Below are 27,379 nucleotides of genomic sequence, written 5' to 3' on the forward strand. Positions count from 1 at the left end.
ATTCTTCAAATACCTCATAATTTTCAGGCAGATTCTTTCCATTTACTTCTTGGGGTGGAGTCCCTAGTGTATCACTGAGACTATCGCTCCAGCTCCTCACAATTTTCTCTCCATTTGTTAGAGCTGTTGCCCTTTGACCTTTAAAAACTGAAACTGACTGGCCTGCCATTTTCATCTGTCCACAAGAAATCTGTCAGTATTGTACTATGCTTTATTCAGTTTGTTCATGCTCCCTCTCCCCATCTCATGGAAAGGGAAAGCTCTGTCCCAAATTCTGGTAATGTGATCCCTTTCTCTGTTTTTAACTTTCCTGGTTTCCTGCCCCTCCACTAGGGACATTGTCTTCACACAAGAGAATGTAGTTCCAGAATCTTCTGCCCATCCCTCCCTGATCTATCTTGATCTGACTCTTAAGTAAAGTAAGCTCATCCTAGGAATGAGTCTTTCTTAAGAAACCCCATCCCAGTTGATCACTCAGCTTTTAGTGAAACACTCCAAAATTCTCCAGGATGCTGAATTCCCCTCCATGTCACATTTATTGGCAGCAGATTTTTCTGGCATTCTTAGGGCTCCCCAAACCCATATTGACAATGTGAAGATGTTAGAGAGCTTTCCAATTCTGTGGGAGGTCTTCCTGATAAATTTGCTGACTCAGGGCTTACCTAGTTCTGATCTGCTACTATTCCACTCAAAAATAATAATAATTTTTAAAAAAGATGAATTTATAACTGGGTAAATGAAATCCTTGTTGTTGTTTTTATAATAAAAGTCACAGAGGCATTTACGACAATAGACAGAAAGAGCAGCACTTGGATCTTCTACTGCTCTCAACTCCAGGTCCTGAGATCCAGGTTAAATATCTTGCCTAAGCTCACCTACAGTGTGACTTCATGAAACCATTTCCTCACTTCATCCCTCCTAGCAGGACAACATGGTGGTCAAGAAGTAGCAGAGTGCCGGCCAAGATAGCAGACATGGGGTTATATTTAATTTATACAAATCACTTTGGTGTGAATGAATGAGCATGTTTGTATGAAAAGATCTAGTATTCACCAGTCACTGATTAGGCTGGATTGGAGGGTATTTAACTCTGATTTAGCTGGAGGCCTATGGCCTACAGCACAACAAAAGAGAGCTGAGTCAGTCTGCTAAGTCTCCTTGTTGTGGAATCATGTCTAGTGAGAGCCTGCATGGTTCTGAAAGCTCCTCCTATAGCTGTGGTCTTGGATGAAGGCCTAGGCTTCCTGTATTCCACCAGTGTTGCCCAGGGGAGCAGCAAAAGACATGTTGTCACATAGACCCTTGGAGTCAGGCTTATTAGAGCCTCTGGAGACACTTGGGAACCTCTGCTTTCAGGAAAAAACCCTAACATTCTAGTTAAAAACAACATGATAGAAAATTATTGCTGTGAATTCAATTTCCTCTTGTTTTGATTTTAAATTCCTTTTTCAAGAGATTATATTTGTTTTGTATAACCTTAACCCAGTTTTCCCCAAAACTTACATCTTGTGTGACAGAAAATTGGCATTTGAACAATGTGTGTGCATAGTTCTATGTCACTTCATCATGTGTAGATTGGTGTAACCACCACCACAATCAAGATACAAAACTATTCTATGAAGTTCTATGAAGATCTTCCTGCTACCCTTTATATTCACACCCATTTCCCTCCCACCCATCATCCCTAACCCCTGGAAACCATTAACCTGTTCTCCATCTCTTGATTTTGTCACTTCAAGAATGTTATATAAATGGAGTCGACCTTTCGAGATTGACTGTTTTCACTCAGCATAATGTCTTTGAGATCCGTCGAAATTATTGTGTGTATAGTTTGACTTTTTTATTGCTGAATAGTATTCCATAGTGTGGATATACCACAGTTTGTTTAAACATTCACCTATTAAAAGACAGTTTGGTCGCTTCCAAATTAAGCTATTACAAATAAAGCTGCTATGACTATTCAAGTACACATTTTTGTGTGGGTGGAAGTTTTCATTTCTCTGGCATAAATGCCTAGGAGTAAGATTACTGAGTCATATGGTAGTTTAGTCATTTAAGAAACTACTATTTTACAGAGTGACTGTACATTCCCACCAGCAATGTATGAGAGCTCTAGTTTCTCTGCATCTTTACCAATATTGGTATTGTCACTATTTTTAATTTTAGCTGTTCTAATAGGTATATGGTGATATCTCATCATAGTCTTAATTTGCATTTCCCTAATGGCTAATGATATTGAACATTTCTTGATATGCTTATTTGACATCTGTTTATCCTCTTCAGTGAGCTATCTCTTCAAGTCTTTTGTATGCTTTCTAATTGGATTTTTTTTTTACTGTTGAGTTTTGAGGATTCTTTATATAGTCTAGGTATGAACCCCTTGTCAGATAAGCGTTTTGAAAATAATTTTCCCAGTCTGTAACTAATATTTTAATTTTCCTAAGAGTCTTTTACAAAAGTTTTTATTTTGATTTAGTATAATTTATCAATTTTTTAAATTTTCTGGATCATGCTTTTTGGTGTTATGTCTAAGAATTCTTCACCAAGCCCTAGGGCCTGAAGATTTTCTCCTTTGTTTTCTTCTAAGAGTTTTATAGTTTTACATTTAAATCTATGATTCATTTTGAGTTAATTTTTGTGTAAGGTTTGAAGTCTAGGTAGAGGTTCTTTTTTTTTTTTTTTTTTTTTTTTGCCTATGGACATCCAATTACTCCAGCGCCATTTGTTGAAAAGGCTATCCTCCATTGGTTTGCTTTTGCACCTTGGTCAAAGATCAGTTGGCCATTCTTGTGTGGGGCTATTTCCGTGTTCTCAATTCTATCCCACTGATCATTGATTCTTTACCACTGATCTCTATTCTTTTCCATTGATATGTCTATCTCCATGCCAATACTACACATTCTTGATTACCATATAGGAAATCTTAAAATCAGGCATTGTGATTCCTCTAACTTTATTCCTCTATTTCAATATTGTTTTAGCTATTCTAGTTCCTTTGCCTTTTTTTTTGCAGTACGCGGGCCTCTCACTGTTGTGGCCTCTCCCGTTGCGGAGCACAGGCTCCGGACATGCAAGCCCAGCGGCCATGGCTCACGGGCCCAGCAGCTCTGCGGCATGTAGGATCCTCCCGGACCGGGGCACGAACCTGTGTCCCCTGCATCGGCAGGCGGACTCTCAACCACTGCGCCACCAGGGAAGCCCCTCCTTTGCCTTTTAATATAAGTTTTAGAATAACTTGCCCTACATCTGTAAAAAAAATCTTGCTGGGACCTTCATAGGAATTGCATTAAATAATGCTGTACATAAATCTGAGGGAGAATTGACATCTTTATATGTTGTCTTCCAACCCATGAACACAGTCCATCTCTCCACCTATTTAGAAAGAGAGAGCTTTTTCTCTAGGTATTACACATACATAACTTATCATAATCTACAGGTATCAACATTTTCCCAGTTTGGATGAAATGTAGAAACCTTATTCTAGTTCATTTATAATATAATTGTCTTATATATTTCCATGGCATACATTGAAGACCACATCAGATAGTATTTACAATTTTTGCTTCAACCATCAAACATAATTTAGAAAAGTCAATTGGAGAAGGAAAATCTGTTGTATTTATCCATATTTTTACCCTTTCTATTATGCTTTTTCTCCCGCCTGATGTTCCAAGATTCCCACTTTTATAATTTCTTTTCTGTTTAGACAACTTCTTTTAGCCATCCTTTCAGGGTAGGTTTGCTGGTGGCAAATTCTCTTAGTTTTCCTTTATCTGAGAATGACTTGATTACCCCTTCATTCCTGAAGGATATTTTCACTGGGCATAGAGTTCTTGATTGATAGTCCTTTCCTTCACCTCTGGAAAAATATTGTATCTGTTTCTTCTGAGCTCCATGGTTTCTGATGAAAAATCCTCTGTGATTCAAGTTGTTTTTCCCCTAAAGGCAAGGCATCATCTCTCTTGCTGCCTTTTTATTTGCCCTTTGTTTTCAGAAGTTTGAGTATGATGGGTCATGGCATGGATTTTTTTTTTTTTTCGGTACACGGGCCTCTCACTGTTGTGGCCTCTCCCGTTGCGGAGCACAGGCTCCAGACACGCAGGCTCAGCGGCCATGGCTCACGGACCCACCCGCTCTGTGGCATGTGGGATCTTCCCGGACCGGGGCACGAAACCATGTCCCCTGCATTGGCAGGCGGACTCTCAACCACTGCACCACCAGGGAAGCCCTGCATGGATTCCTTTATGTGTATACAGTTTGGAGTTTGTTCAGCTTCTTGAACTTATTGGTTTACGTCTTTTGGGAATTTTTCAGCCATTATTTCTTTGAATACTTTTTCAGCTCTATCTTTTTCCTCCTCTCCTTTTCTAATTGTGATGACACAGATGTTCAAACTTTTGTTATAGTCCCACACATTCCTTAGGGTCTGTTCATTCCATCCTTCCCTGCCCCCAGTCTATTTTCTTTCCATTGTTCACACCGGATAATTTCTGTTGTTCTATCTTCAAGTTCACTAACTTTTTTAACATCTTTATTAGAGTATAATTGCTTTACAACGGCGTGTCAGTTTCTGCATTATAACACAGTGAATCCGTTATACATATACATATGTCCCCATATCTCTTCCCTCTTGCATCTCCCTCCCTCCCACCCACCCTATCCCACCCCTCTAGGTGGTCACAAACCACTGAGCTGATCTCCCTGTGCTATGCGGCTGCTTCCCACTAGCTATCTTTTTTACGTTTGGTAGTGTATATATGTCCATGCCACTCTCTCACTTTGTCCTAGCTTACCCTTCCCCCTCCCTGTATCCTCAAGTCCTTTCTCTAGTAGGTCTGCATCTTTATTCCCGTCTTGCCCCTAGGTTCTTCTGACCATTTTCTTTCTTTTTTGTTTTTTAGATTCCATATATATGTGTTAGCATATGGTATTTGTTTTTCTCTTTCTGACTTACTTCACTCTGTATGACAGTCTCTAGGTCCATCCAACTCACTACAAATAACTCAGTTTCGTTCCTTTTTATGGCTAAGATTCCATTGTATATATGTGCCACATCTTCTTTATCCATTCATCTGATGATGGACACTTAGGTTGCTTCCATCTCCTGGCTATTGTAAATAGAGCAGCAGTGAACATTTTGGTACATGACTCTTTTTGAATTATGGTTTTCTCAGGGTATATGCCCAGTAGTGGGATTGCTGGGTCATATGGTAGTTCTATTTGTAGTTTTTTAAGGAATCTCCATACTGTTCTCCATAGTGGCTGTACCAATTCACATTCCCACCAACAGTGCAAGAGTGTTCCCTTTTCTCCACACCCTCTCCAGCATTTATCGTTTATAGATTTTTTGATGATGGCCATTCTGACCGGTGCGAGATGATATCTCATTGTAGTTTTGATTTGCATTTCTCTAATGATTAATGATGTTGAGCATTCTTTCATGTGTTTGTTGGCAATGTGTATATCTTCTTTGGAAAAATGTCTATTTAGGTCTTCTGCCCATTTTTGGATTGGGTTGTTTGTTTTTTTGATAGGGAGGTGCATGAGTTGCTTGTATGTTTTGGAGATTAAACCTTTGTCAGTTGCTTCATTTGCAAATATTTTCTCCCATTCTGAGGGTTGTCTTTTGGTCTTGTTTATGGTTTCCTTTGCTGTGCAAATGCTTTTAAGTTTCATTAGTTTCCATTTGTTTATTTTTGTTTTTATTTCCATTTCTCTAGGAGGTGGGTCAAAAAGGATCTTGCTGTGATTTATGTCATAGAGTGTTCTGCCTATGTTTTCCTCTAAGAGTTTGATGGTGTCTGGCCTTACATTTAGGTCTTTAATCCATTTTGTGTTTATTTTTCTGTATGGTGTTAGGCAGTGTTCTAATTTCATACTTTTACATGTAGCTGTCCAGTTTTCCCAGCACCACTTATTGAAGAGGCTGTCTTTTCTCCATTGTATATTCTTGCCTCCTTTATCAAAGATGAGGTGACCATATGTGCGTGGGTTTATCTCTGGGTTTTCTATCCTGTTCTGTTGATCTATATTTCTATTTTTGTGCCAGTACCATATTGTCTTGATTACTGTAGCTTTGTAGTATAGTCTGAAGTCAGGGAGCCTGATTCCTGCAGCTCCATTTTTCTTTCTCAAGATTACTTTGGCTATTCGGGGTCTTTTGTGTTTCCATACAAATTGTGAAACTTTTTGTTCTAGTTCTCTGAAAGTTCACTAATTCTTTCCTCTGTCTCTTCTATTCTGCTGCTGAGCCCATCTATTAATTTCTAAAATTTCAGTTATTACATTTTTTAGTTTTAAAAATTCCATTTAGTTCTTTTTTATACATTCTACTTCTTTGATGAGACTTTCTTTTTAAAAATTTGTTTCTATTATGTTTGTAATTGCTTATTGAAGCATCTTAATGAGCATCTATGTCATACTGTTTGTGTCTTTTAGTTGTCATTTCTCATCAAGCAGAGATTTTCCTGGCTTTTGATATGATGACTGATATATATATATATATTTTGTGTGTGTGGTACACGGGCTTCTCACTGTTGTGGCCTCTCCCATTGTGGAGCACAGGCTCCGGACGCGCAGGCTCAGCAGCCATGGCTCACGGGCCCAGCCACTCTGTGGCATGTGGGATCTTCCCGGACTGGGGCACGAACCCGTGTCCCCTGCATCAGCAGGCAGACTCTCAACCACTGCGCCACCAGAGAAGCCCGATGACTGATTTTTGATTGAAATCTTGACAGTTTGGATAATATGTTATGAGACTGTGGATAGCATTTAAATATCTTATTTTTATTATGCTTCTGACACTGCTCTGGCAGGGTTAGGGGAATGCCACTTCATTGCTGCCAGGTGGAGTGGAGTCCAGGTTCCTCATTTAGCCTCCATTGACACCTGGGGGTGAGGGTCTCCTCAATAATACCTGGCAAGGTGGGAGTTCTGGCTCTCCCCTATGCCTCAGCTGATACCCTCTCACCCTGGCTGAGAGGAGCAAGAATGCCTTGTTGTAGTTCTCATGACTGCCACTGGCACCAGGAATGGGGAGGGATGCTAGTTACTGCTAGATGGTGGTAAAAGTGCTGATTCTCTACTGGGACTCCTCTGATAGCACTCCAGTGGGGAGAAGAGGAGGGGCCCCTTGTTATCACCAGGTGGGCATGAAGTCCTGGCTTTCCATGTAGTCTCCACTGACACTGCATCAAAGGGGCCTTTTTACTGCCCAGTAGGAGTGAACGTTCAGGCTCCCAACTTGTCTTTCTCTGACACCATCCTAGCATATTACAGCCTGCCAAGGGTGGAAGTTTAACTTTTCCATTTGGCCTTTGTTGGCATGGATGGTGGCTCAACTTTTTCTCTGGGATTTGCTTGGAGTAGAGTGGTTATTATCTAAAACTTTTCTGTCTTGCAAGGTTGCCCCTTTCCTGGTCCTCTGCCTAGAGAGAGCAGGCTTTTTTTCTTTGCCTTGTCTTTTCTTTTCCTTTCATTTCCTCTCCTTTTCTTTTCCTTTCATTTCCTCTCCTTTTCTTTTCTTTTTTTCCTATACCCATTGATGTTTCCAGGTTTTCAGCTTCTCCAGCACCCAGTATAGGATATATGAAGCAAAACAAAACAGAACAAAACCTCAGGGAACTCACTGCTTTGTCATTCCTTGGGTTCTGAGTTCTATAGCCAGTCTGCCTTCTTCTGCCTACTTTTCAGACTCTTTTTATGTTTATTTTATAACCAGTGTCCAGGGTTTTAAACTGTACTTAGCAGGAGAAATAGGGAGAAGTACACCTACCACATCTTTCTAGAAACAGAAGTCTCACTCGGTTTGTTTTTAAACTTCATTTTATTATGGAAAAATTTAAACATACACAAAGGTAGAGAAATTAGTAGAATGAATCCCCTTTACTCAGCTTCTACAATTTTCAATGTTTTGCCAATCATGTTTTATTTATTTTCTACACCCCAAGGTTTGTTGCAGTCTTTTAACTCAAATCCTAGGTATAATATTATCTCATTCAATGTGAGTGTGTATCTATAAGAGAAAATAGTTTTTTTACATAACCACAATGCCATTAGCACAATTTACTAATTAACAATAATTCCTTAATGTAATTAAACACTAATTCATATTCAAATTTTCCTGATTGTTTCAAGAAATAGTTTTAAAATTGATTTTTTTTCAAAATAGGACCCAAACCAAATGTAATGTTGCATTTGGTCATTATCTCTCTTAAGTCTCTTTAAAAAATCTTTAAATTTCCTAAGCTAGGCAGAGAAAGACAAATACTACATGGTGTAACTTATATGTGGAATCTAAAAACGTCCAACTCATATAGCTGAGAGTAGAAGGGTGGTTTCCAGGGGTTGGAGGGTGGGGGAAATGGGGACATGTTAGTCAAAGGGTACAAAGTTTTAACTATGTAGGATGAATAAGTTCTGGAGATCTAATGTACAGCATTGTCACCATAGTTAATAATGCTGTACTGTATACTTGAAATTTGCTAAGAGAGTAGATCTTACCTGTTTTCACCATTAAAAAAAGGTAACTATGTGAGGTGATGAATATGTTGATTAGCTTCATTGTGGTAATCATTTCACAATGTATACATATATCAAAACATCACATTGTACACCTTAATATATACAATTTTTATTTGCAAATTATACCTCAATAAAGCTAGAAAAGAATTTGTAAGTCTCCCATCTTTCTTTTCCTCATTCTCTTTTTTTTCAATTAAAAATAGACTTTAATTTTTAGAGCAGTTTTAAGTTTACAGCACAATTGAGTGAAAGGTACAGAAAATTTCCATATAGCCCCGTCCCTCACATATGCATAACCTCCCCCATTATCAACAGCCCCACCAGAGTGGTACATCTGTTATAATTGATGAACTTACATTGACACATCATGATCACCCAGAGTCCATAGTTTACATTACGGTTCATTCTTGGTGTTGTACACACTTTGGGTTTGGATAAATTTATAATGACATGTATCCACCATTATAGTATCATACAGAGTATTTTCAGTGCTCTAAAATCCTCTGTGCTCAGCCTATTCATTCCTACCGCTCCCTAACCCCTGGCAACCACTGATCTTTTTTTTTTTTTTTTTTTTTTTTTTTTTTTTTTTTGCGGTATGCGGGCCACTCACTGTTGTGGCCTCTCCCGTTGTGGAGCACAGGCTCCAGACGCGCAGGCTCAGTGGCCATGGCTCACGGGCCCAGTTGCTCCGCGGCATGTGGGATCCTCCCGGACCGGGGCACGAACCCGTGTACCCAACATCGGCAGGCGGACTCTCAACCACTGTGCCACCAGGGAAGCCCAACCACTGACCTTTTTACTGTCTCCATAGTTTTTCCTTTTCCAGGATGTCATGTAGTGGAATCATACAGTATTAGTTTACCTTGTAGTTGTTGTTGTTTTATTTAAACATTTATTGTTTTCCTCATCTTCTTTTAAATGCCATTTATCATTTAAAAATGGGTCATTTTTCCTATTAAAAATTCCACATTCTGGATTTTGCTGATTGTTTCTTAGTGGTGACACTGAACTTGTTCTTCTATTTCCCATATTCACCATCAACTGGGAATTAGAGCTAGATACATGATTAGATTTATGTTCAGATTTTTTTAATTTTTGGCATCAATATATAATAGGTGATGCTGTATGATTCCTACTGCATCACATCAGAAGACACATAATATCTAGCTGTCCCACTCTTAGTGATGCTAAAATTGATCAGTGAGTTCATGTGGTATCAACCTGATCCCTCCATTGTAAAGTTCTCCATCATCATTTGCCTAATCTTTTTTTTAATCCATTCATGATCATTGCCCTAGATTAGTGGTTCTCAACCAGAGATGATTTTGTCCCCCAGGGGACATTTAACGATATCTGAAGACATTGTTGATTGTCACAACTGGGTGTGTGTGTGTGGTACTAATAGCATCTAGGGAGTAGGGACCAGAGATGCTGCTAAAAATCCTACAATGCATAGATAGTCCCCAAATAAGGAATTATCTGGCCCCAAATGTCAATAGTGCTGGGGATGAGAAACCATGGCCTAGATTTATTATTTCACTAGGGATTATAAATAGTGATATAGTAATTCTATCATTCCTTCTGCATTTGCTATCTGGAATTATTGCATAAAGAAGAATATAATTAACTATGGGAAAGGTGGGTAAGCTCTTAATTTTTATCTTTATTAATTTTTGAAACAATAATTTGGTGCCCTAGCATCACCCAGGGGTGACCAATGTTTTTTTTGTTGTTGTTTTTTGGTTTTTTAAATTTATTTTTGGCTGCATTGGGTCTTCATTGCTGTGTGTGAGATTCCTCTAGTTGCGGCGAGTGGGGGCTACCCTTTGTTGCAGTGAGCTGGCTTCTCATTGTAGCGGCTTCTCTTGTTGCAGAGCACGGGCTCTAGGCACGCGGGCTTCAGTAGTTGCAGCATGTGGGCTCAGTAGTTGTGGCTCGTGGTCTCTAGAGCGCAGGCTCAGTAATTGTGGTGCATGGGCTAGTTGCTCCGTGGCATGTGGGATCCTCCCGGACCAGGGATTGAACCCGTGTCCCCTGCATTGGCAGGTGGATTCTTAACCACTGCACCATCAGGGAAGTCCCACCAATGTTTTTTAATGTCATTATGAACTCATATTTTATACATTTGATGGTTGATTAACTGCAGATTTTTTTATGCTCTAGTTGTCCAATATAGGCAAATGGGAACTCCCCTTCATCTTGGATCCTGTGTTCTTTTGACATGACTACTTTAGTCTTTGATATCTTCCTTGCTCTTTGACAAAAAAAGATGTCCCAGGATCATTTTGTACATTTCCTGTTAAATACCTATAAACAATTATTTCTTCAAGGAAGATTGATTCCTTTTGGTAGGAAATGAGATTTAGAGACCACAATCTAGGCATTAAATATACACACTGTTAGTAGGTTGTCATTGCTGCTATATCTTTTCAGTGGACAGAGCTAGGAAATATTTATTTTTAGAAAGAGAAAAATAAATAAATCATAAGTTCATAATGTTTCTGTAAATATTTGTATTTCCTCATCTTTCTTACACAAAAGCCAACATACTACTGTATATATAATATTCTATACTTTGCTTTTTCCATGTAACAATATATCCCAAATATTACTCCTAAATATTATATAGAAATCTATCTCATTCCATAGTATTCCATTTCATTTTATTAAAATTTTTTCACAGCTTTCCATTTTATGGCTCCACTATAATTTATTCAACTGGTTCCCTAGTGGTGGACGTTCGTTTTCTCCCAGTCTTTTGTTATTTCACATAGTGTTGCCCTGTGCATATGTCATTTTGCACTTTGTGCATAGTGTTGCACTTTGTGCATAGTGTTGCCTTGTGTATGTATCATTATACTTTTGCTGGTGTATGTTTGGTTTAGATTCCTAGAAGTGGGACTACTGAGTCAAATGGTGAGTGCATACGTAATCTTGCTAGACATTGCTAAACTCCCCTCTGTTGAGATTATATAATTTTGTCTGTATTGCTTTTTGTGGTTTTAAAAAGGAACAATACTTACTTGCAACTAGTAGATATAAATAGATCTTGGTGATCTAATGCACAGTGTAGTGAATATAGACAATGATATTGTATTATAGTCATCAAACTTGCTAAGAGACTAGATCTTAATTATTCCAACCACAAGAAAGAAATGATAATTATGTGATGCGATAGAGGTGCTAACTATCTCTACAATGGCAATCCTATTACAATATATAAATGCATCAGATCAACACATTGTATACCTCAAATTGACACAATGTGGTATGTCAAATATATTTCAATAAAAATAAATGAAATAAATAAGAATTTAAAAAATAGGAATAAGGTTTTAAAAAAGAAGAGAAAGTGTGATTAAGATTTTTAAGTACCAGTTTTGGTACAATACTACAAGATCTACCCTTCCCACCCTTTGAACTTGAAAGAGACATTTAGAACAAGCACAGGAAGTCAGACTCCACACTTTGGTGAATAAAATGGGAGAATATGTTCTTCATTGTGCCTCTGTCTAAACTCAGACCCAGGGCCATGCTATATTCCACAGGGCCAACCTCCAGCACTGGAAACAGATTTTGGGATTCCAGTGTTTTTCTAAAAGGCAGAGGTAAGATAAGTGGTTGGCCAGGTGTGCACCAGCATGCAGGAGGCTGTTCAGAGCCCATGTTATGAAGCAGAGAGGTAAGGAATCAAAAGTATGTCATTGCAGCAACACAGATGGGCCTAGAGATTATCATACCAGGTGAAGTAAGTCAGACAGAGAAAGACAAATACCATATCACTTATATGTGGAACCTAAAAAACATGATACAAATGAACTGATTTACAAAGCAGAAATAGATTCACAGACATAGAAACCAAATTTATGGTTACCAGAGAGGAAAGGGCAGGGGGAGGGATAAATTAGGAGTTTGGGATAGTAGATACAAACTCATACAAACTACTATATATAAAATAGATAAATAACAAGGACCTACTGTACAGCACAAGGAACTATACGCAATGCCTCGTAATAACCTATAATGGAAAAGAAACTGAGAAAATAATATATTATATATATGTATAACTGAATCACTTTGCTGTATGCCTGAAACTAACACAACATTATAAATCAACTATAACTCAATACAAAAAAAGAAAGAAAAAACATATAAGTCAAATGGGGCAGCAGTCTGAAGAGGTATAGTCAGAGTTGCTGAAGACTGAGGGAAGCTAAGAAACAGACTACTGGAAGCAATGTGTGGTGAAAACTGGGAAAATGGCTGGTCAGCATATGATGCAGTATATAACCTACATCTTTGCTGTCATCCCTCACAAGCCTGACTTTGCTCTCTCTATGAGCCTTTCCTTTCTTTCAGCCAACAAAAGGCCTGGGCCATTGGAATCACATGGGTGAGGTTACCCAGGGCTCGATGTGTGCTTGAAGAAGGCCTTAACTTCCATTCTCTGCCCCCTTCCACACCACTAGGCCTGCTGCTTCTTTTTGTAGGGCTTGCATCTCCCGGAAGCTTGTGGTGGATCCTGATGAGCCCATCACTTAGTTCCCTGGTTGCTGGTATGGCTCTGGGGATGCAGGGTGCAAGGCCCTGTCCTGCTACAATGATGAGCAGGGCTGCTGAGCTGGCTACCTTGGTCATTATGACCAGGCCAGGAGGCTGGCTATTCCTGAACTTAGGGCAGCTTGGCATGGCCCAAATGGGATGGGAAGAGCCCAGCTGACCAGCTCCCAGACCTGAGGGCCTTAGTGCTGAGTGAACTTGCCTTTTTCCCTTTCTGTAGCCCAGTGAAGACTTGCGGACCACTAGCGGGATGTCAGGGGCCTGGAAAAAGTAGGTGTCAGATATCTTATTGTTGATAGTAGATATATTCTGAATGGGAACAGGTATAGAAGCAGAGAGTAAGCATGAGCAAATTCAAGGTACTTATTGTTTTTGTGCCTTGGTTTCATTTGTACAGTGAGAATAATATTGGGACCTACCTCATCAGGGTGTTATGAAGTTTAAGTAACTTAGTAAAGTACTTATTAAATAGGGGTGCCTGGAGTATCAGAAACAATAAATGTTAGTTACTTTTACTATTATTTGATTATAATTATTGTATGTAAATCATAAATTATATCATGTCATTCCCTTGCTAACCCCCCCCAATGATTCCCATCATAATTGGGATAATATTCAAATCCTATACAATGGTCTATGAGGCTGCAGGTGATCTTGTTCCTGCCTACATCTCTATACTCATCATCTTATACCACTCTCCATCTTCCAAATTCAAGCCAATCTGGCCATATTTTCATTTCTTAAAATCATCAAGCTTTTTGTCTCAGGACCTTGCACTTGCTCTACATGTTTATACTCAGAAAAACAAAACAAAACAACAACAAAAAACCTGAGAAACTAAAAATCCAGAATCCATAAAGTTTGTGAATCTTGACTACATAATAATATTAAACACCATATGGTGAAAAAATGAAAAAAAATACAATAGTTAAATGATAATTGGGAAAATAAACATATGACAGCCAAAGGACTAATACCTAGTAATCTAAACTCTAGATTCCAACTGCTGGGTTTGAATCCCAGGTACATCATTTACTAGCTGTGTCACCTTGGGTTTCATTCAATCTCTCTATGACTCAGTTTCCTCATCTGTAAAATGGGGATTTTAACAACACCTACTTCTTAATATTGTAGTGAGGGTTAAGCAATTTAGTAGAATGACTCTTGGTATACTTCAAGCACCATGTAAGTTTTACTTATTATTAGGGTTACTAAGAAGCCAAAAGAAAACTAGGCAAAGGATGTAAACAAGCATTTCACACAAAAAAAGGTAATACAAAATAATCAATAAACCTGAAAATATGGTTGACTTCACTCATGATGAAAAGCATTAATTTGTTTATTTCACATGTATTTACATATGTTTTAAGTGCCAAAGAGGCATTGGGAATAGAATAGTGAGCATCTTACTCTCATGGAGTTTACATTATAGTAATTGTGTGTGTGTGTGTGTGTGTGTAATATTTAATACATCATGTGGTAATAGTGTTTTGAAGAAAAATAAGGCAGGGATGGGGTGTCATTTTATATAGAGGCCAAGGAAGGGCTCTGAGATAAGGTGATAGTTAAGCAGTGATCTGAAGAAGTGAGGGAGAAAGCCATGAGGATTTCTAGGGCTAGAGCTTTCCAAGCAGAGTGAACAATAAGGGCACAGGCTTGGAAACAGGAGCCAGCTTAGCTTATTCAAGGAACAACAGTACGTATAGTTTGTTTGAGGCAAGGCTGAGTTGATAGAAAGTGAAGTCTAAGAGACTGAGGCCAGATTCTACGGGGCTTTACAGAACAGGATAAGGACTTGGGACTTCACTAAGAGTGAAGTGGAAAGCCTGCTGTCACTTGGGAAATGTATTCAGCTACGCATAACAGGGATCCAAATAACAAAGGCTTAAATAGGATGATGTTTCAAGTGTTTTATATACATATATATATATATATATATATATATTTTTTTTTTTTTTTTTTTTTTTTTTTTGCGGTACATGGGCCTCTCACTGCTGTGGCCTCTCCCGTTGCGGAGCACAGGCTCCAGACTCGCAGGCTCAGTGGCCATGGCTCACAGGCCCAGCCGCTCCGTGGCATGTGGGATCTTCCCGGACCGGGGCACGAACCCGTGTCCCCTGCCTCGGCAGGCGGACTCTCAACCACTGCGCCACCAGGGAAGCCCTTCAAGTGTTATATTGATTCTAGGACACGTCATTATTTGATGTACCAAGAAAGAGGAAAAAATGCTGGCAAATATAATCCACAAGCTGTCATTCAAAGATTTCAGAGATGTTGAAGCATGAAGAGATGTACCTTTTAGAGTTGGTAACATTTGGCATTTTTTTCTCATGTAAGATTAGGTCCTGAGGTAATCAGTTTTTTGGTTGCAAGATGGCTACTCAGCTATAGCCATTAAATTCTCATTTCCAGGAGGAAGAAGGAGAAATGAAGAAGGGGGAAATGGCTTTTATTCTTCCATATGAATTTTGTAAAATTCTCCTCCAAAAAACTCATTGGAATTTTTATTGGCATTGCCTTGGTTGTGTAGATCAACTTAGAGAGTGCTGCCTAATGTCCAGCATATAGTGCTAAGTTGCTGATCCATACGTATATTACAGTCTCATTTATTTTTCATAAAAAGGATAAATGTATAAAACATGCTTGTATTTGCATAGAAAATTTCCCAAAGGATACATGACAAACTGTTAATAAGTGGTTATTTCAGGGGAATAGAACTGGTTTGATTGGCAGGGGAGAGAGGGGCTTTAACTTTTCATGTTATGCCTTCTTTTATCCCCCTTTTAAAAACCACAAATATTGTATATATTACTATATATATACAATGTATATATTGCTATATATATAATAATATATACAATGTATATATTATTTTATAATAACAAATATAAACCAGCAACCTTAAAAGTGGAGTGTGTATTACCCTGGGGCTATAGGACTTTCCAAGGGGTAAATAAGCACTTACAGTTTTAAGGGGATCGATTTCTACATCCTCAAATTTCATTTTCATATTTCCTAAAATTGATCTGCCAGAGAACACACTAGCAGTGGAAGAATCAAGCTGGATCCCTTTTTCCATCTCCCTTTTCACCATAGTCCTTTTTGCACTTTACAAAAGAAAAGCATATCTTTGAAAAAATCCTCAGGGAACCAGAGAGACAGTTCCAAACACTGCTGCCGATGGTGAAGAAACAAACTGCTCTAACAAATGAATATATTGGTATCAAATCCTTTTGCAATTCAGATGGCTTCCAGTAAAATTGAAAGCGAACCCAATGGAGCTGTCAGCTGGCTAATCATGAAAAATAATTTTGAAGGTAAATCATTGTGTAATTTCCCCCCATATATCTTCAAAGGAGTTCAAATACTTGAGTGATACTGCTAAAACAAAATGTCCATTCCCATTTACTTATTTATATAAAAGAGGTTGCTGTGTGCTAACATTTAACCAAAAAAAAGTAGGAAGAGAATTGATGCTGAATCCTGCCTCACTCTAAAAATAAGCAATATTTATCTATGGATACACCAACCTTTTTTTAAAAAAAAGACTTATCTATCTTTAGTAAATTTTTGTTTTTATGTTTAATAATTACCCATCAAAATTTGTAATATGTTTACAATTTTTGTAATATGTTTACAATTTTTTTGATCTATCATATTCCAATACTAATTGTCATGATAACTTGAGCAAAAGTAAATTTTGAACAACACTTAGAACTTTAGGATCACAGGAACATTTAAAAAGCATTTAAATAGCAGAATATACACATATTTTTGCTGCAGGGAAATACGATAGGATAATCAATAAAATCATTTCAAGTGCAAAAATATATATTATAAAGATAAAATTCTATTAGAAGAATAAAATGGAATTGAGAATACAGGGAGAAAAGGGAAAATGTACACCTCCTAACTATCAAAGAAGAGCTCGGTTATGAATTTTTAAAACATGACGGTGGCTCTCAAATCACTAACGTATTTAGGTTTCACTGCTTTCACGTAAAACTGTGACGTTTTGTTTGTGAATGTTAATATCTGTCAGAAATCACATTATTTGAAGCTTGACATTTTGGATGCAAAATTTGAGATGTCAACCTAAATGTGCGTGAAGGAGCACAACATTAAAAAATATTTTAGAGAGCATTTTGATATAAACCAAGTTTTATATAAACATACAAAACAAATATCAGAGGGAGCATCATATACTCTTTTGCCACCTTGTGGCCAGAGTTGTATTCAACCCTAGGCATGGCAGCTGTAATGAGGAGGGGGTCTCTTCTTAGGTCAGTCCCTCTGGCTAGCCTTCAGTCAGGTCTTTGTGAGGCAGAGATGGTGGCATTCGCCCAGGACTGAATCCAGACCCACACAAGCACGAAGCATCGAAAGGATTATGCTGACCCCCCCACCCGCCCCCGCATGTGATTCAGAGCAAAAGCAACATGCAATCAGGAAAGGAATGTAAGGAAGTACAATAAAATTCTGACTGTTCCCATGAGGACTGTTTAAAAAAAATTGAATGTCAAACTGTTTCTGATATTTTTTTCTTGATTCTTTTGTTTTTGGTGTCTCTTCTCTGCTGGTGACCTAGACACTTCCTCAGTCTACCTTTTGGGGAACCCAGCCCTGATTCTGGCCCTGGAGCAAGTGTGTTTGGTACAGCTCCTAGTACAACACCTGGTCTGGGTTGGCGCTGGATAGACATTTGTCTAGTGAGTGAATGATGGCAGAGCCGCCCCCTTCCATTCCAGAACATGCTGGACGTGGGGGCTTCTGCAGGAAGATGATCTGTAAAGCAGTCAGGTTGCCATGGTTAGTCTTCAGTGGCAGATAGCCTTGGGTGCACTGAGATCTTTAGGTCTCTTTCATGTCTGTTACTCTGTGGAGGTGGGATGAGAGTATCTCCTGTGCTTCCCCACCCCCACCCTTGCAGGAGCAGGATTCCTTCAGTGGGTGCTCTAGTTGCAGTTCATCTTGTTGCAGGCCAAAAAGGGCAGGCATATATTGGAAGGATGCTGAAAGGGAAGGCACCAGGGCAGCTCTGGGGACCTCAGGTGTATGGGAACCAGCATCCTATCCTCCTTAGGGGCTCCTGATTCCTGACAACCACCTCCTGCTGCTGACCCCAGGAGGCTTAGGCACATCCCCCTACCTGGAGGAAGGGGCCAGGTGGAGGGGTGATATCCCCCGCTAACCAGAGAGAACTCTGCCACAATGTAATCAGGCAGCACAGCCCCACGGGCCGGGCAGTGCAGTGTGTACTGGGCCAAGGCCAGCTTTCACCAGGACTCAGGGGCCAGACTCTTCCTGGAACACAGTCTCCCTGACTCTCGAGCACAGGCTATCTGCTTCTCCTGAGCCTGGTGCTGACGCCTGCCCTGGGCTGCACTCCCCGGGACCAGCACCTGCGGTCGCTTCCCAACATCCCCCAGCTGCCCAAGACCTAAGCTGCTTGTTCTGGGCTCAGTCTTCGTGGGCCCCTTGGTGCTGCTGCCCACCGCCAGCAGCTCTCAGCGCAGCAGCGCCTCCCAGACGCGTGGCCGCCCACTCCCCTCACCGGTAGCTCCACGGATGGAAGCTGCTTTCCCGCCCCTCCCACCTGCTGCCCGACCCGGGTCTCTGCTAGGGCTTGAGGGTCTTGGGACAGTGTCCTGTAGTTCAGGCCCCTCTCTCAGCTGTAGGGGAGATGCCAGCAGCAGGCATGGCCTTGTTGTGCCTTGTTCCTCCCACTGCTCCCGGGGCGGCTCAGCGTCTGCTGGGCCAAAAGGCCGGCTGCCAAAGCCTCAGCCCACCCTTGGCCTTGGGAGCCCGAGGAAAAGGTGAAGAGGAGGCGAGGAGCAGGCACAGACTGTGCAGGGCACCGATAAGATGGGCGTGGGACATGCCTCTTCGGGCCCGGTGGCCTTGGGAGCTCTACCCCCCTGCATCTGGGGTCCAGGCCTGTCCCAGAATGGAGCTGGGGCTTCATCCTTATGGGGCAGAGCAGAACCTGGGGTGGGCGGGGAGCCTGGGACAGGGATGGGGACACGCTCAGTCTCAAAGATGATGGCCTATCACAGCTTCTGCCAGAGCTCCTCAGGACCCGGCCTCTGGGGGGCCATTGCCCAGCCCCAGGGGCGTTTCTGGACTTGGCTACCCTTCCGTCCCTGGCCCCGCAGGGCTGGGGGAGGATACATGGATGAAGGGAAGGACGAGGAGAGGGGAGGAGACGATGAAGGGGGTCAGAGCAGCGATTGGAGCCGAGAACTGGAAGCGCCTTAAAGAGACTGCGCGGTCCCCGCCCCCCTTCCCGCCAGCCTCAATGAATTAGAGCTGTGTTTCCCAAACTTGCCTGATCATAAGAATCCTCTCGGGCCCTAGTTAAAGATACAGGTTCCGGAGCACGTCCCTTCGAGACTCTGATTCAGTGGGGCTGCGGGTGGAGCCAAGGAATCTGTAATTTTAACACGCTCCCCACGTGATTCTCGTGAACAAGCAAGTTTGGGAAATATTGAATTAAAGGAAACGGGGCCTGGCTGCAGAGCGGCCTCCGCTAGAGGGCTACGGCGGGAGGATTCCCGGGGGCGTCGCCTGCTTCCGCCGCCGCCTCCTTCAGTGAAAGTCCCTTTTGGGTCCAGCTGCCACAGCCACCGCGCTCCCTCAGGCCGGGCGGGGGACACCCCAGGTCTGCGTGGCCCCCGCGCCGCCACGCCCAGTGGCCGCTTGAGCCCTGCGAGCAGGGGGAGGAGCCGCCGCCAGTGGAGGCGGAGGAGCAGAGGAGGCGGAGACGGCGGAGACGGCGGAGAAGGCGGAGAGGAAGGTGGAGGCGGAGGCGACGGTGGAGGGGAAGGTGGAGGCGGCGGGGAAGGTGGAGGCGGCCGGGAAGGTGGACGCCACCGGGAAGGTGGAGACGGCAGGGAAGGTGGACGCTGCCGGGAAGGTGGAGACGGCGGAGGGTCCGGGCCAACGATTAGAGCTCAAGCTGGAGCCCGAACCCGAACCCGAGCCGGCACGGGAGGCGGAGCAGGGGCCGAAGGGGGAGCCGAAGCGGGAGCCAGAGGATGAGAACCCGGCGAGGAGCGGCGGTGGCGGCGGCAGCGACGAGGTTCCTCTCCCCACCCTTCCCTCCGACCCCCCGCGGCCCCCCGATCCCTCCCCGCGGCGCAGCCGTGCCCCCCGCCGCCGACCCCGGCCGCGACCGCAGACCCGGCTCCGTACCCCGCCGCAGCCTAGGCCACGGCCCCCGCCCCGGCCCCGGCCCCGGCGCGGCCCTGGGGGTGGATGCCTGGATGTGGATTTCGCTGTGGGTCCACCAGGCTGTTCCCACGTGAACAGCTTTAAGGTGGGAGAGAACTGGAGGCAGGAACTGCGGGTGATCTACCAGTGCTTCGTCTGGTGTGGAACCCCAGAGACCAGGAAAAGCAAGGCAAAGTCGTGCATCTGCCATGTGTGCGGCACCCATTTGAACAGACTTCACTCTTGCCTTTCCTGTGTCTTCTTTGGCTGCTTCACAGAGAAACACATTCATGAGCACGCCGAGACAAAACAACACAACTTAGCTGTAGACCTTTATTACGGAGGTATATACTGCTTTATGTGTAAGGATTATGTATATGACAAAGACATTGAGCAAATTGCCAAAGAAGAGCAAGGGGAAGCTTTGAAATTACAAGCTTCCACCTCAACCGAGGTTTCTCACCAGCAGTGTTCAATGCCAGGCCTCAGTGAGAAATATCCAACCTGGGAGACAACCAAACCCGAGTTAGAACTGCTGGGCCACAACCCAAGGAGAAGAAGAATTACCTCTAGCTTTACCATCGGTTTAAGAGGACTAATCAATCTTGGCAACACGTGCTTTATGAACTGCATCGTCCAGGCCCTTACCCACACTCCGATCCTGAGAGATTTCTTCCTCTCCGACAGGCACAGATGTGAAATGCCAAGTCCCGAGTTGTGTCTGGTCTGTGAGATGTCTTCGCTTTTTCGGGAGTTGTATTCTGGAAATCCATCTCCTCACGTTCCCTATAAATTACTGCACCTGGTGTGGATACACGCACGGCATTTAGCAGGGTACAGGCAACAGGATGCCCATGAGTTCCTCATCGCAGCATTAGATGTCCTGCACAGGCACTGCAAAGGTGATGATGCCGGGAAGGCAGCCAACAATCCCAACCACTGTAACTGCATCATTGACCAAATCTTCACAGGTGGCCTGCAATCTGATGTTACCTGTCAAGCCTGCCATGGTGTCTCCACCACGATAGACCCATGCTGGGACATCAGTTTGGACTTGCCTGGCTCTTGCACCTCCTTCTGGCCTATGAGTCCAGGGAGGGAGAGCAGTGTGAATGGGGAAAGCCACATACCAGGAATCACCACCCTCACGGACTGCCTGCGAAGGTTTACGAGGCCAGAGCACTTAGGAAGCAGTGCCAAAATCAAGTGCGGTAGTTGCCAAAGCTACCAGGAATCTACCAAACAGCTCACAATGAATAAATTACCTGTCGTTGCCTGTTTTCATTTCAAACGGTTTGAACACTCAGCCAAACAGAGGCGCAAGATCACTACATACATATCCTTTCCTCTGGAGCTGGATATGACACCGTTCATGGCCTCGAGTAAAGAGAGCAGGATGAATGGACAGTTGCAGCTGCCAACCAATAGTGGAAACGACGAGAATAAGTATTCCTTGTTTGCTGTGGTTAATCACCAAGGAACCTTGGAGAGTGGCCACTACACCAGCTTCATCCGGCACCACAAGGACCAGTGGTTCAAGTGTGATGATGCCGTCATCACCAAGGCCAGTATTAAGGACGTTCTGGACAGTGAAGGGTATTTACTGTTCTATCACAAACAGGTCCTGGAACATGAGTCAGAAAAAGTGAAAGAAGTGAATACACAAGCCTACTGAAGTGACACACAGACCTACCTACCTGTAATGGAAGATGACAGCACCCATACTACAACTGGCATTGAGATTTAAAGGACCTACTTGCATGGCCCACGGGCCTGACAGAGTAAGAATTGAACAGTTCCCAGTGTCTAAAATGTCCTGATTGGAAGAGAAATAGAAGGGGCAGGAGAAGAGGCTCTAGTCTAAGCAGTCATTTAAAGGAAGATTAAATGGCAGGATGCTCTGGGTGGGGAAGGCAGGAGCAGGGAAATCCTGACACTGGTACATATCCTATATTCCTCCAAAAGATTGTGTGGGAAAGTGTGGGGTGGGAGGGGGGTGGTGTGGGGGGGTGTGTGCCCTTGTAACCGTAAAACATCTTTCTCCATGGGTGTTTCAGCTTCAACTGACCAATCACATAACAGTTATATGTCTGGGGGGAAAAAGGAAAAGTTCATACAAATGTAGCCCATTACATATATGGGTTTGAAAGCGGAAAAGTGGAGGAGGCAGGGATATCTCATTGACAAACACCTTTGCCAGTTTCTTTGTATTCGTGATTTTTTGTGCTATTAAATGCAGTATTAAACAAAGAAAAGCCCACGTGGGCCTGTGAAACAAGAAAGAAGGGGGCTTTTGTATAAGGGGAGCAATTGCTCCAAAGGTAGAGAAGACAAGAAACACTGTAAGATAAGCAACCAACACAGACAGGCCTCAGCTAAGAGTATAGTGTGTGAGTGTTTTTTTTTTTTTTTTTAAAAAAAAGCTGTATGATATACTTGAGCAAATCAATGAACCTCTTTGCGATTGTTTTCTCATCTGTACAATGCAGATAATTCCTACCTTAAAGGGTTACTGTTAAAGATTAAAGGATATAAAATGTGTCAAAGTATAAAGTAAAAAGGCTTGGAACTTTGTAGGGGCTCAGTAAGTGTTCGTTGGATCTGAAACTTCTTTGGACCAGGACCAGAATGCATTAGAGGTGAGGGTCAGCCCTACCTGAGACCCATGGACAGAAGGGACACACATTGTGTCACATGTAGTCACACACACACACACACACACACACACACACTCTTATAACTCCCTCCCCAGTACTGTCTACTTGGAGCCCCAAGGCAGTGGATCCCACCATTTTCCCTGTGTACAGGGCATCCCAGTCAGTTCCACACCTGGGACTGGGGGGAGAACCACAGCTGTCCCCCCAAAGTCATTATTCTGTCCATTTGGAAAACTGTCATGTTGTTATCATGACTCAGCACCCCAGTGATGGGACTCAGGGCCAGTAGGCTGACAGGCTTCCACGTGAGGGTGTTGGTGGTCTTTGCCCTCCAAAAGCATTATGGGCATAGCTTTGTTCACCTACAGGCATAGATCAGGAGAAAGACTGTTTTCCAAAGCTCATTGGTCCACCAGCCCAGGGGTAGTGGGGGAGTGGCATGTCAGCCTCCTCTCTGATTCTCACGGAGGGCAGAGTGGCCTGTGGAGGGCTAAGCTCAAACAGATGGGATGTGCCCAGGACGGGTTAAGCACTGGTGGTGGTTCCTTCTTTTCTCCTCAGCATCAGATACAAAAGGACCTAGTACCTAGAAAATCCTGAGGGGGAGGAGGGGAACTGAATGTTTCAGACCCATGGGGCTTGGATTCACTGGCTCTGGTAAGAGGCTGGTCTCCTCCAGGGCTCCCCAAGTCTACTTCATGGTCAGCTCATTTGGAAATGTATATTTATTTGTGTGGTTGTAGATGCATCCCCCGCTAGCTCATAGGCATTTTTAGGACAGGGGTTGTGTCTCCTCTTGTACCCTGGGCTATGTCCTCAGCCCCTAGCACAGACCCTGGCACATAGTATTTGAAACATTTTCCAGATGGATGAATTAACCAAATCACCTTCCTTTCATAACCAAATTTTCATCATCCCCCCACCCCAAGGCTCGTAATCCTCAGGAGAAAATGTAAAAAGTGTTATTTTTGGTATCTTGTAGGCTGGGGGAGAGCAAGAGGTAAGTGGCCTCAGATGCCACTTGGCACCTTCAAGCAGGTATCTGACTCCCCTTTGGGATGTGCGGGAGCCCTGCCTGGGAAGACCGCCATGTCCTCCTTCCTCATCTCTGCCACAGGAAGAGTTCAGTCGGGCATGTGCCACCAGATCCTGACTGCTTGCACAGATGCTGTCTTTTACATTTGTAAAACATTTTCATTTGGAAATAATTTCAAACTTACAGGAAAGTTTCAAAAAAAACAAATAGTATAAAGAACAGATTTACCTAATGCTAACATTTTACCCCATTTGCTTTATCGTTTTCATGTATGCACTCCCGTGTGTGTGTGTGTGTGTGTGTGTGTCTGTGTGTCTGTGTGTGTCTGTGTGTTTGGACTGACTGAGGACAGATAACATCATGGACCTTTATGCCTGAGTACCTCAGTGTGCACTTCCTAAGAATAAGCATGTTCCCTACATCACAGTATAGTTAACAGCTTCAGTAAGTTAAACATTGGTATAATACTATTATTTACCATTTGTACTCCAGTTTTGTCTGGTGACCCAATAATGTCCTTAATAGCATTTTTCCTTTTCATCGCAGGATCTGGTCCAGGACGAGCTATTGCTTTTAGCTGTCATGTCTCTTTAGCCTCCTTTAATCAGGAATATTTTCACAGCCTTTCTGCATCTTGTATGGCATTAGCATTTTTAATAGAATATTCTTCATTTTGGGTTTGTCTGATACAGAAACTGTCTTTTAAATACCCTGTGCTCAGGAATAGTTCTAAGAGATATGAATGGCGCGAGACTGCTGAAGCTGATCTCCCTGTCTCCACTGGTGGAAGGCACAGACCACCAGAGGGAGCAGCTGTACCTGGCAGTTCCTGATTGAAGCATTCACCTCTGTCTGGAAAACACCAATGTCCCTCAGCAACAGGGGAGCCATTCAAGCCCAGCCCTATGCCCCTACCCATCACCAACCCCCAAATTGAGCCATGGAGTGTAACAGCAGCAGGGCCTGCTTTCAGATCATATCACTGTGGGAACCAGGGCATCATGTATTTGGCAGGTATGTGTTACCTTGAGCTCAAATGCCATTCAGGCATGTTTGAGCATGTCTGGTACATGGGCGGGCACCTCCATAGTTGGGGCCTCTAGGGGGATCAGGAGGTAGCACCCTTGGCACCTTCATCAATATTCCCATGGTGGGCACAGCAGCAGTGGGGTGGCAGGGAAGGCGTAAATACTCCTGAAGCAGCTTCATGGGCAAACCACACAAAAATGGGGCCCAGAATAAGTGAGGAAGAACATGGGAGATGCCCAAAACAGATTGGTTTGTGACATACTGGGGACTTTCAGACACAATTGGGCTATTTTACATGGGGGCTGGAATTCCTGTGTGAGCAGATGTGGCCAAGAGCTGGTGAAATTTAAGCTAATTCTTTAACTGAGACTCTCTACTTCCACAAGCTGATAAAGCCAGGGAAACTCAGTTCATATGTAGATTTATGATCTGGGCCCAGAAGGGTACAGGCAAAAGATGGGTGCTCACAATTGGGGGCCTTATCCACCCATAGAGCTCAGGATGAGGGACCAAACAATGGGGTACTTACCTTTTACCCACTACACATGCTTCCCACGGTTTCTTGGCCTAAGAAATTGGAAATCCAATTTCCAGTTGGATTTGTAAATCCAGAACCTTATCACTTCCCATTTCCTGGAGTAGCCAGGTGCTGAAACTTACTCTGGCCTATAGTTCACATTTGGTAACTGCCTCACTTCTTCCCCATCCACAGGGAATCCTGATCAGGGATGCCATCAACCAAGAGGTCTTTTCCAATCAAGAAAAAGCACTGTATAGCACACAGAATTCGACTCAACACACTGTAATCACTGTAAGAGAATATATAAGACTGGTAAGAATATGGAAAAGAATATATATATATGTCTCTCTGTAAGTGAATCAAGTGGATGTACACCAGAAAGACACAGCATTGTAAATGAGCTTTACTCCGCTATAAAAATAAAGATAAATTACAAACAAACGAACAAACAAAAATGGACCCCATACTACTCATTGTCATAACGCAATAGACCTGGTGCCAGGAACCTATGTGCGCACCAAATGTGTATTTCACACCCAGAAGCAAAGGCCCTGGTCCTCTGAGAGTATGTAGCCGAGCACCCACAGTAGTGTGTCATTTACACACTGACCTTCCCCTGCAGGTGACCTAATGCTACTTTTAAACTCTTGCATTGAAGCATATCAAATATACAGGAAATACACATATCATCAGGGTACAACTTCATGAATTTCTACAAAACGAACACACCTCTGTAAACAGCACTCAGATCAAGAAATAGAACATTACCCATAAGTCAGGCCCCCTTTCTGCTTCCTTATAGTCAATAACCCCAAAGGGTAATCCCTATTCTGACTTTTTTCACTGTAGATTAGTGTTGCCTTTTAAAGTACCATCTATAAAAGGAACTGTTCAGTATGTACACTTTTGCGTCAGGCTTCTTTTGCTCAACATTATTTTATGAGCTTCAGATCTTAAGTCCTGTTGTCAAGAAAAATTATGTAGAGTGTCATTATTTCTGCCTAATGAACTAAAACTAAGGATTCCCTACTCTTCCTAGTGATTTCTCACTTATTGAACCAATTCAAAGGGACCCAGGCCATTGCAAAGTTGGACCTTGAGAGGGTCTTTAATCACCTTCATGTACAAGAAAACAGTGGATGGAAAACAGCCTGCCAGATAAGTTTGGGCTTACTTAGGCACCCAGAAATGTTAATTTTGGACAATACTCCAACCCTGTTCCAATAGCTCCTGAATGGGATACTCTATTCTAGTGAGGCCTCAAACTTAAACGTGTGTCAGAATCACCTAGAGGGCTTGTTAACACAGAGATTGCTGGGTCCCATCCCCAGAGTTTCCGATTTCAGTAGTCCTGGGATGGGGGCAGCATTGAGAATTTGCATTTCAAACACATTCCCAGTTGATGCTCATGCTTCTGGCTCTGGGACCACACTCTGAGGACCACATTCAACTTGGTTTCACACTGTGGTACTTGGTGCCCAAGGAATCTATGAAGATGGCCCTGGAGAACACCTTGGGGAGCTAGAGGAGGGGCAAATTGGTGAGAATCAGGAACTCTGAAATATAAAATCAATAAGAGGGAGTTACTGATTTTATATTTGGGGGTTCCAAGTAATATCTGAAGAAAGAGTTCTGCTACTAAAATTTTGTGGAGTTGAAAATCACTCTGCTAAGGAACTTCAGACCCCAGGGGAGTGATGTATTTAAACTACATAGGTGGTATATCCGGAGAATGATCCAACATGCTACAGAGACCTGGCCTCATATGTACCCTTAATCTAGATGGTCCTGAAGGGGACTTAATTTCCTTGGAACTCAGAGAAGTGCGTATTTATGAGG

At 42.7% G+C, this 27,379-nt stretch overlaps 1 protein-coding gene across 1 annotated transcript; it reads left to right on the top strand.

The window, feature by feature from the left end:
• Positions 1–20,656: 20,656 nt before the first annotated feature.
• Positions 20,657–22,159, top strand: USP27X (ubiquitin specific peptidase 27 X-linked; the record flags this gene model as incomplete). The annotated part of the gene is made up of 1 exon (XM_079727178.1): positions 20,657–22,159. One exon carries the CDS (start codon positions 20,657–20,659, stop codon positions 21,971–21,973), a length of 1,317 nt encoding a protein of 438 aa, XP_079583304.1. The 3' UTR covers positions 21,974–22,159.
• Positions 22,160–27,379: the final 5,220 nt, after the last annotated feature.

The sequence above is a fragment of the Hyperoodon ampullatus genome, assembly GCF_949752795.1.
Source record: "Hyperoodon ampullatus genome assembly, chromosome: X".
In the NCBI taxonomy this organism is placed as follows: domain Eukaryota; kingdom Metazoa; phylum Chordata; class Mammalia; order Artiodactyla; family Ziphiidae; genus Hyperoodon; species Hyperoodon ampullatus.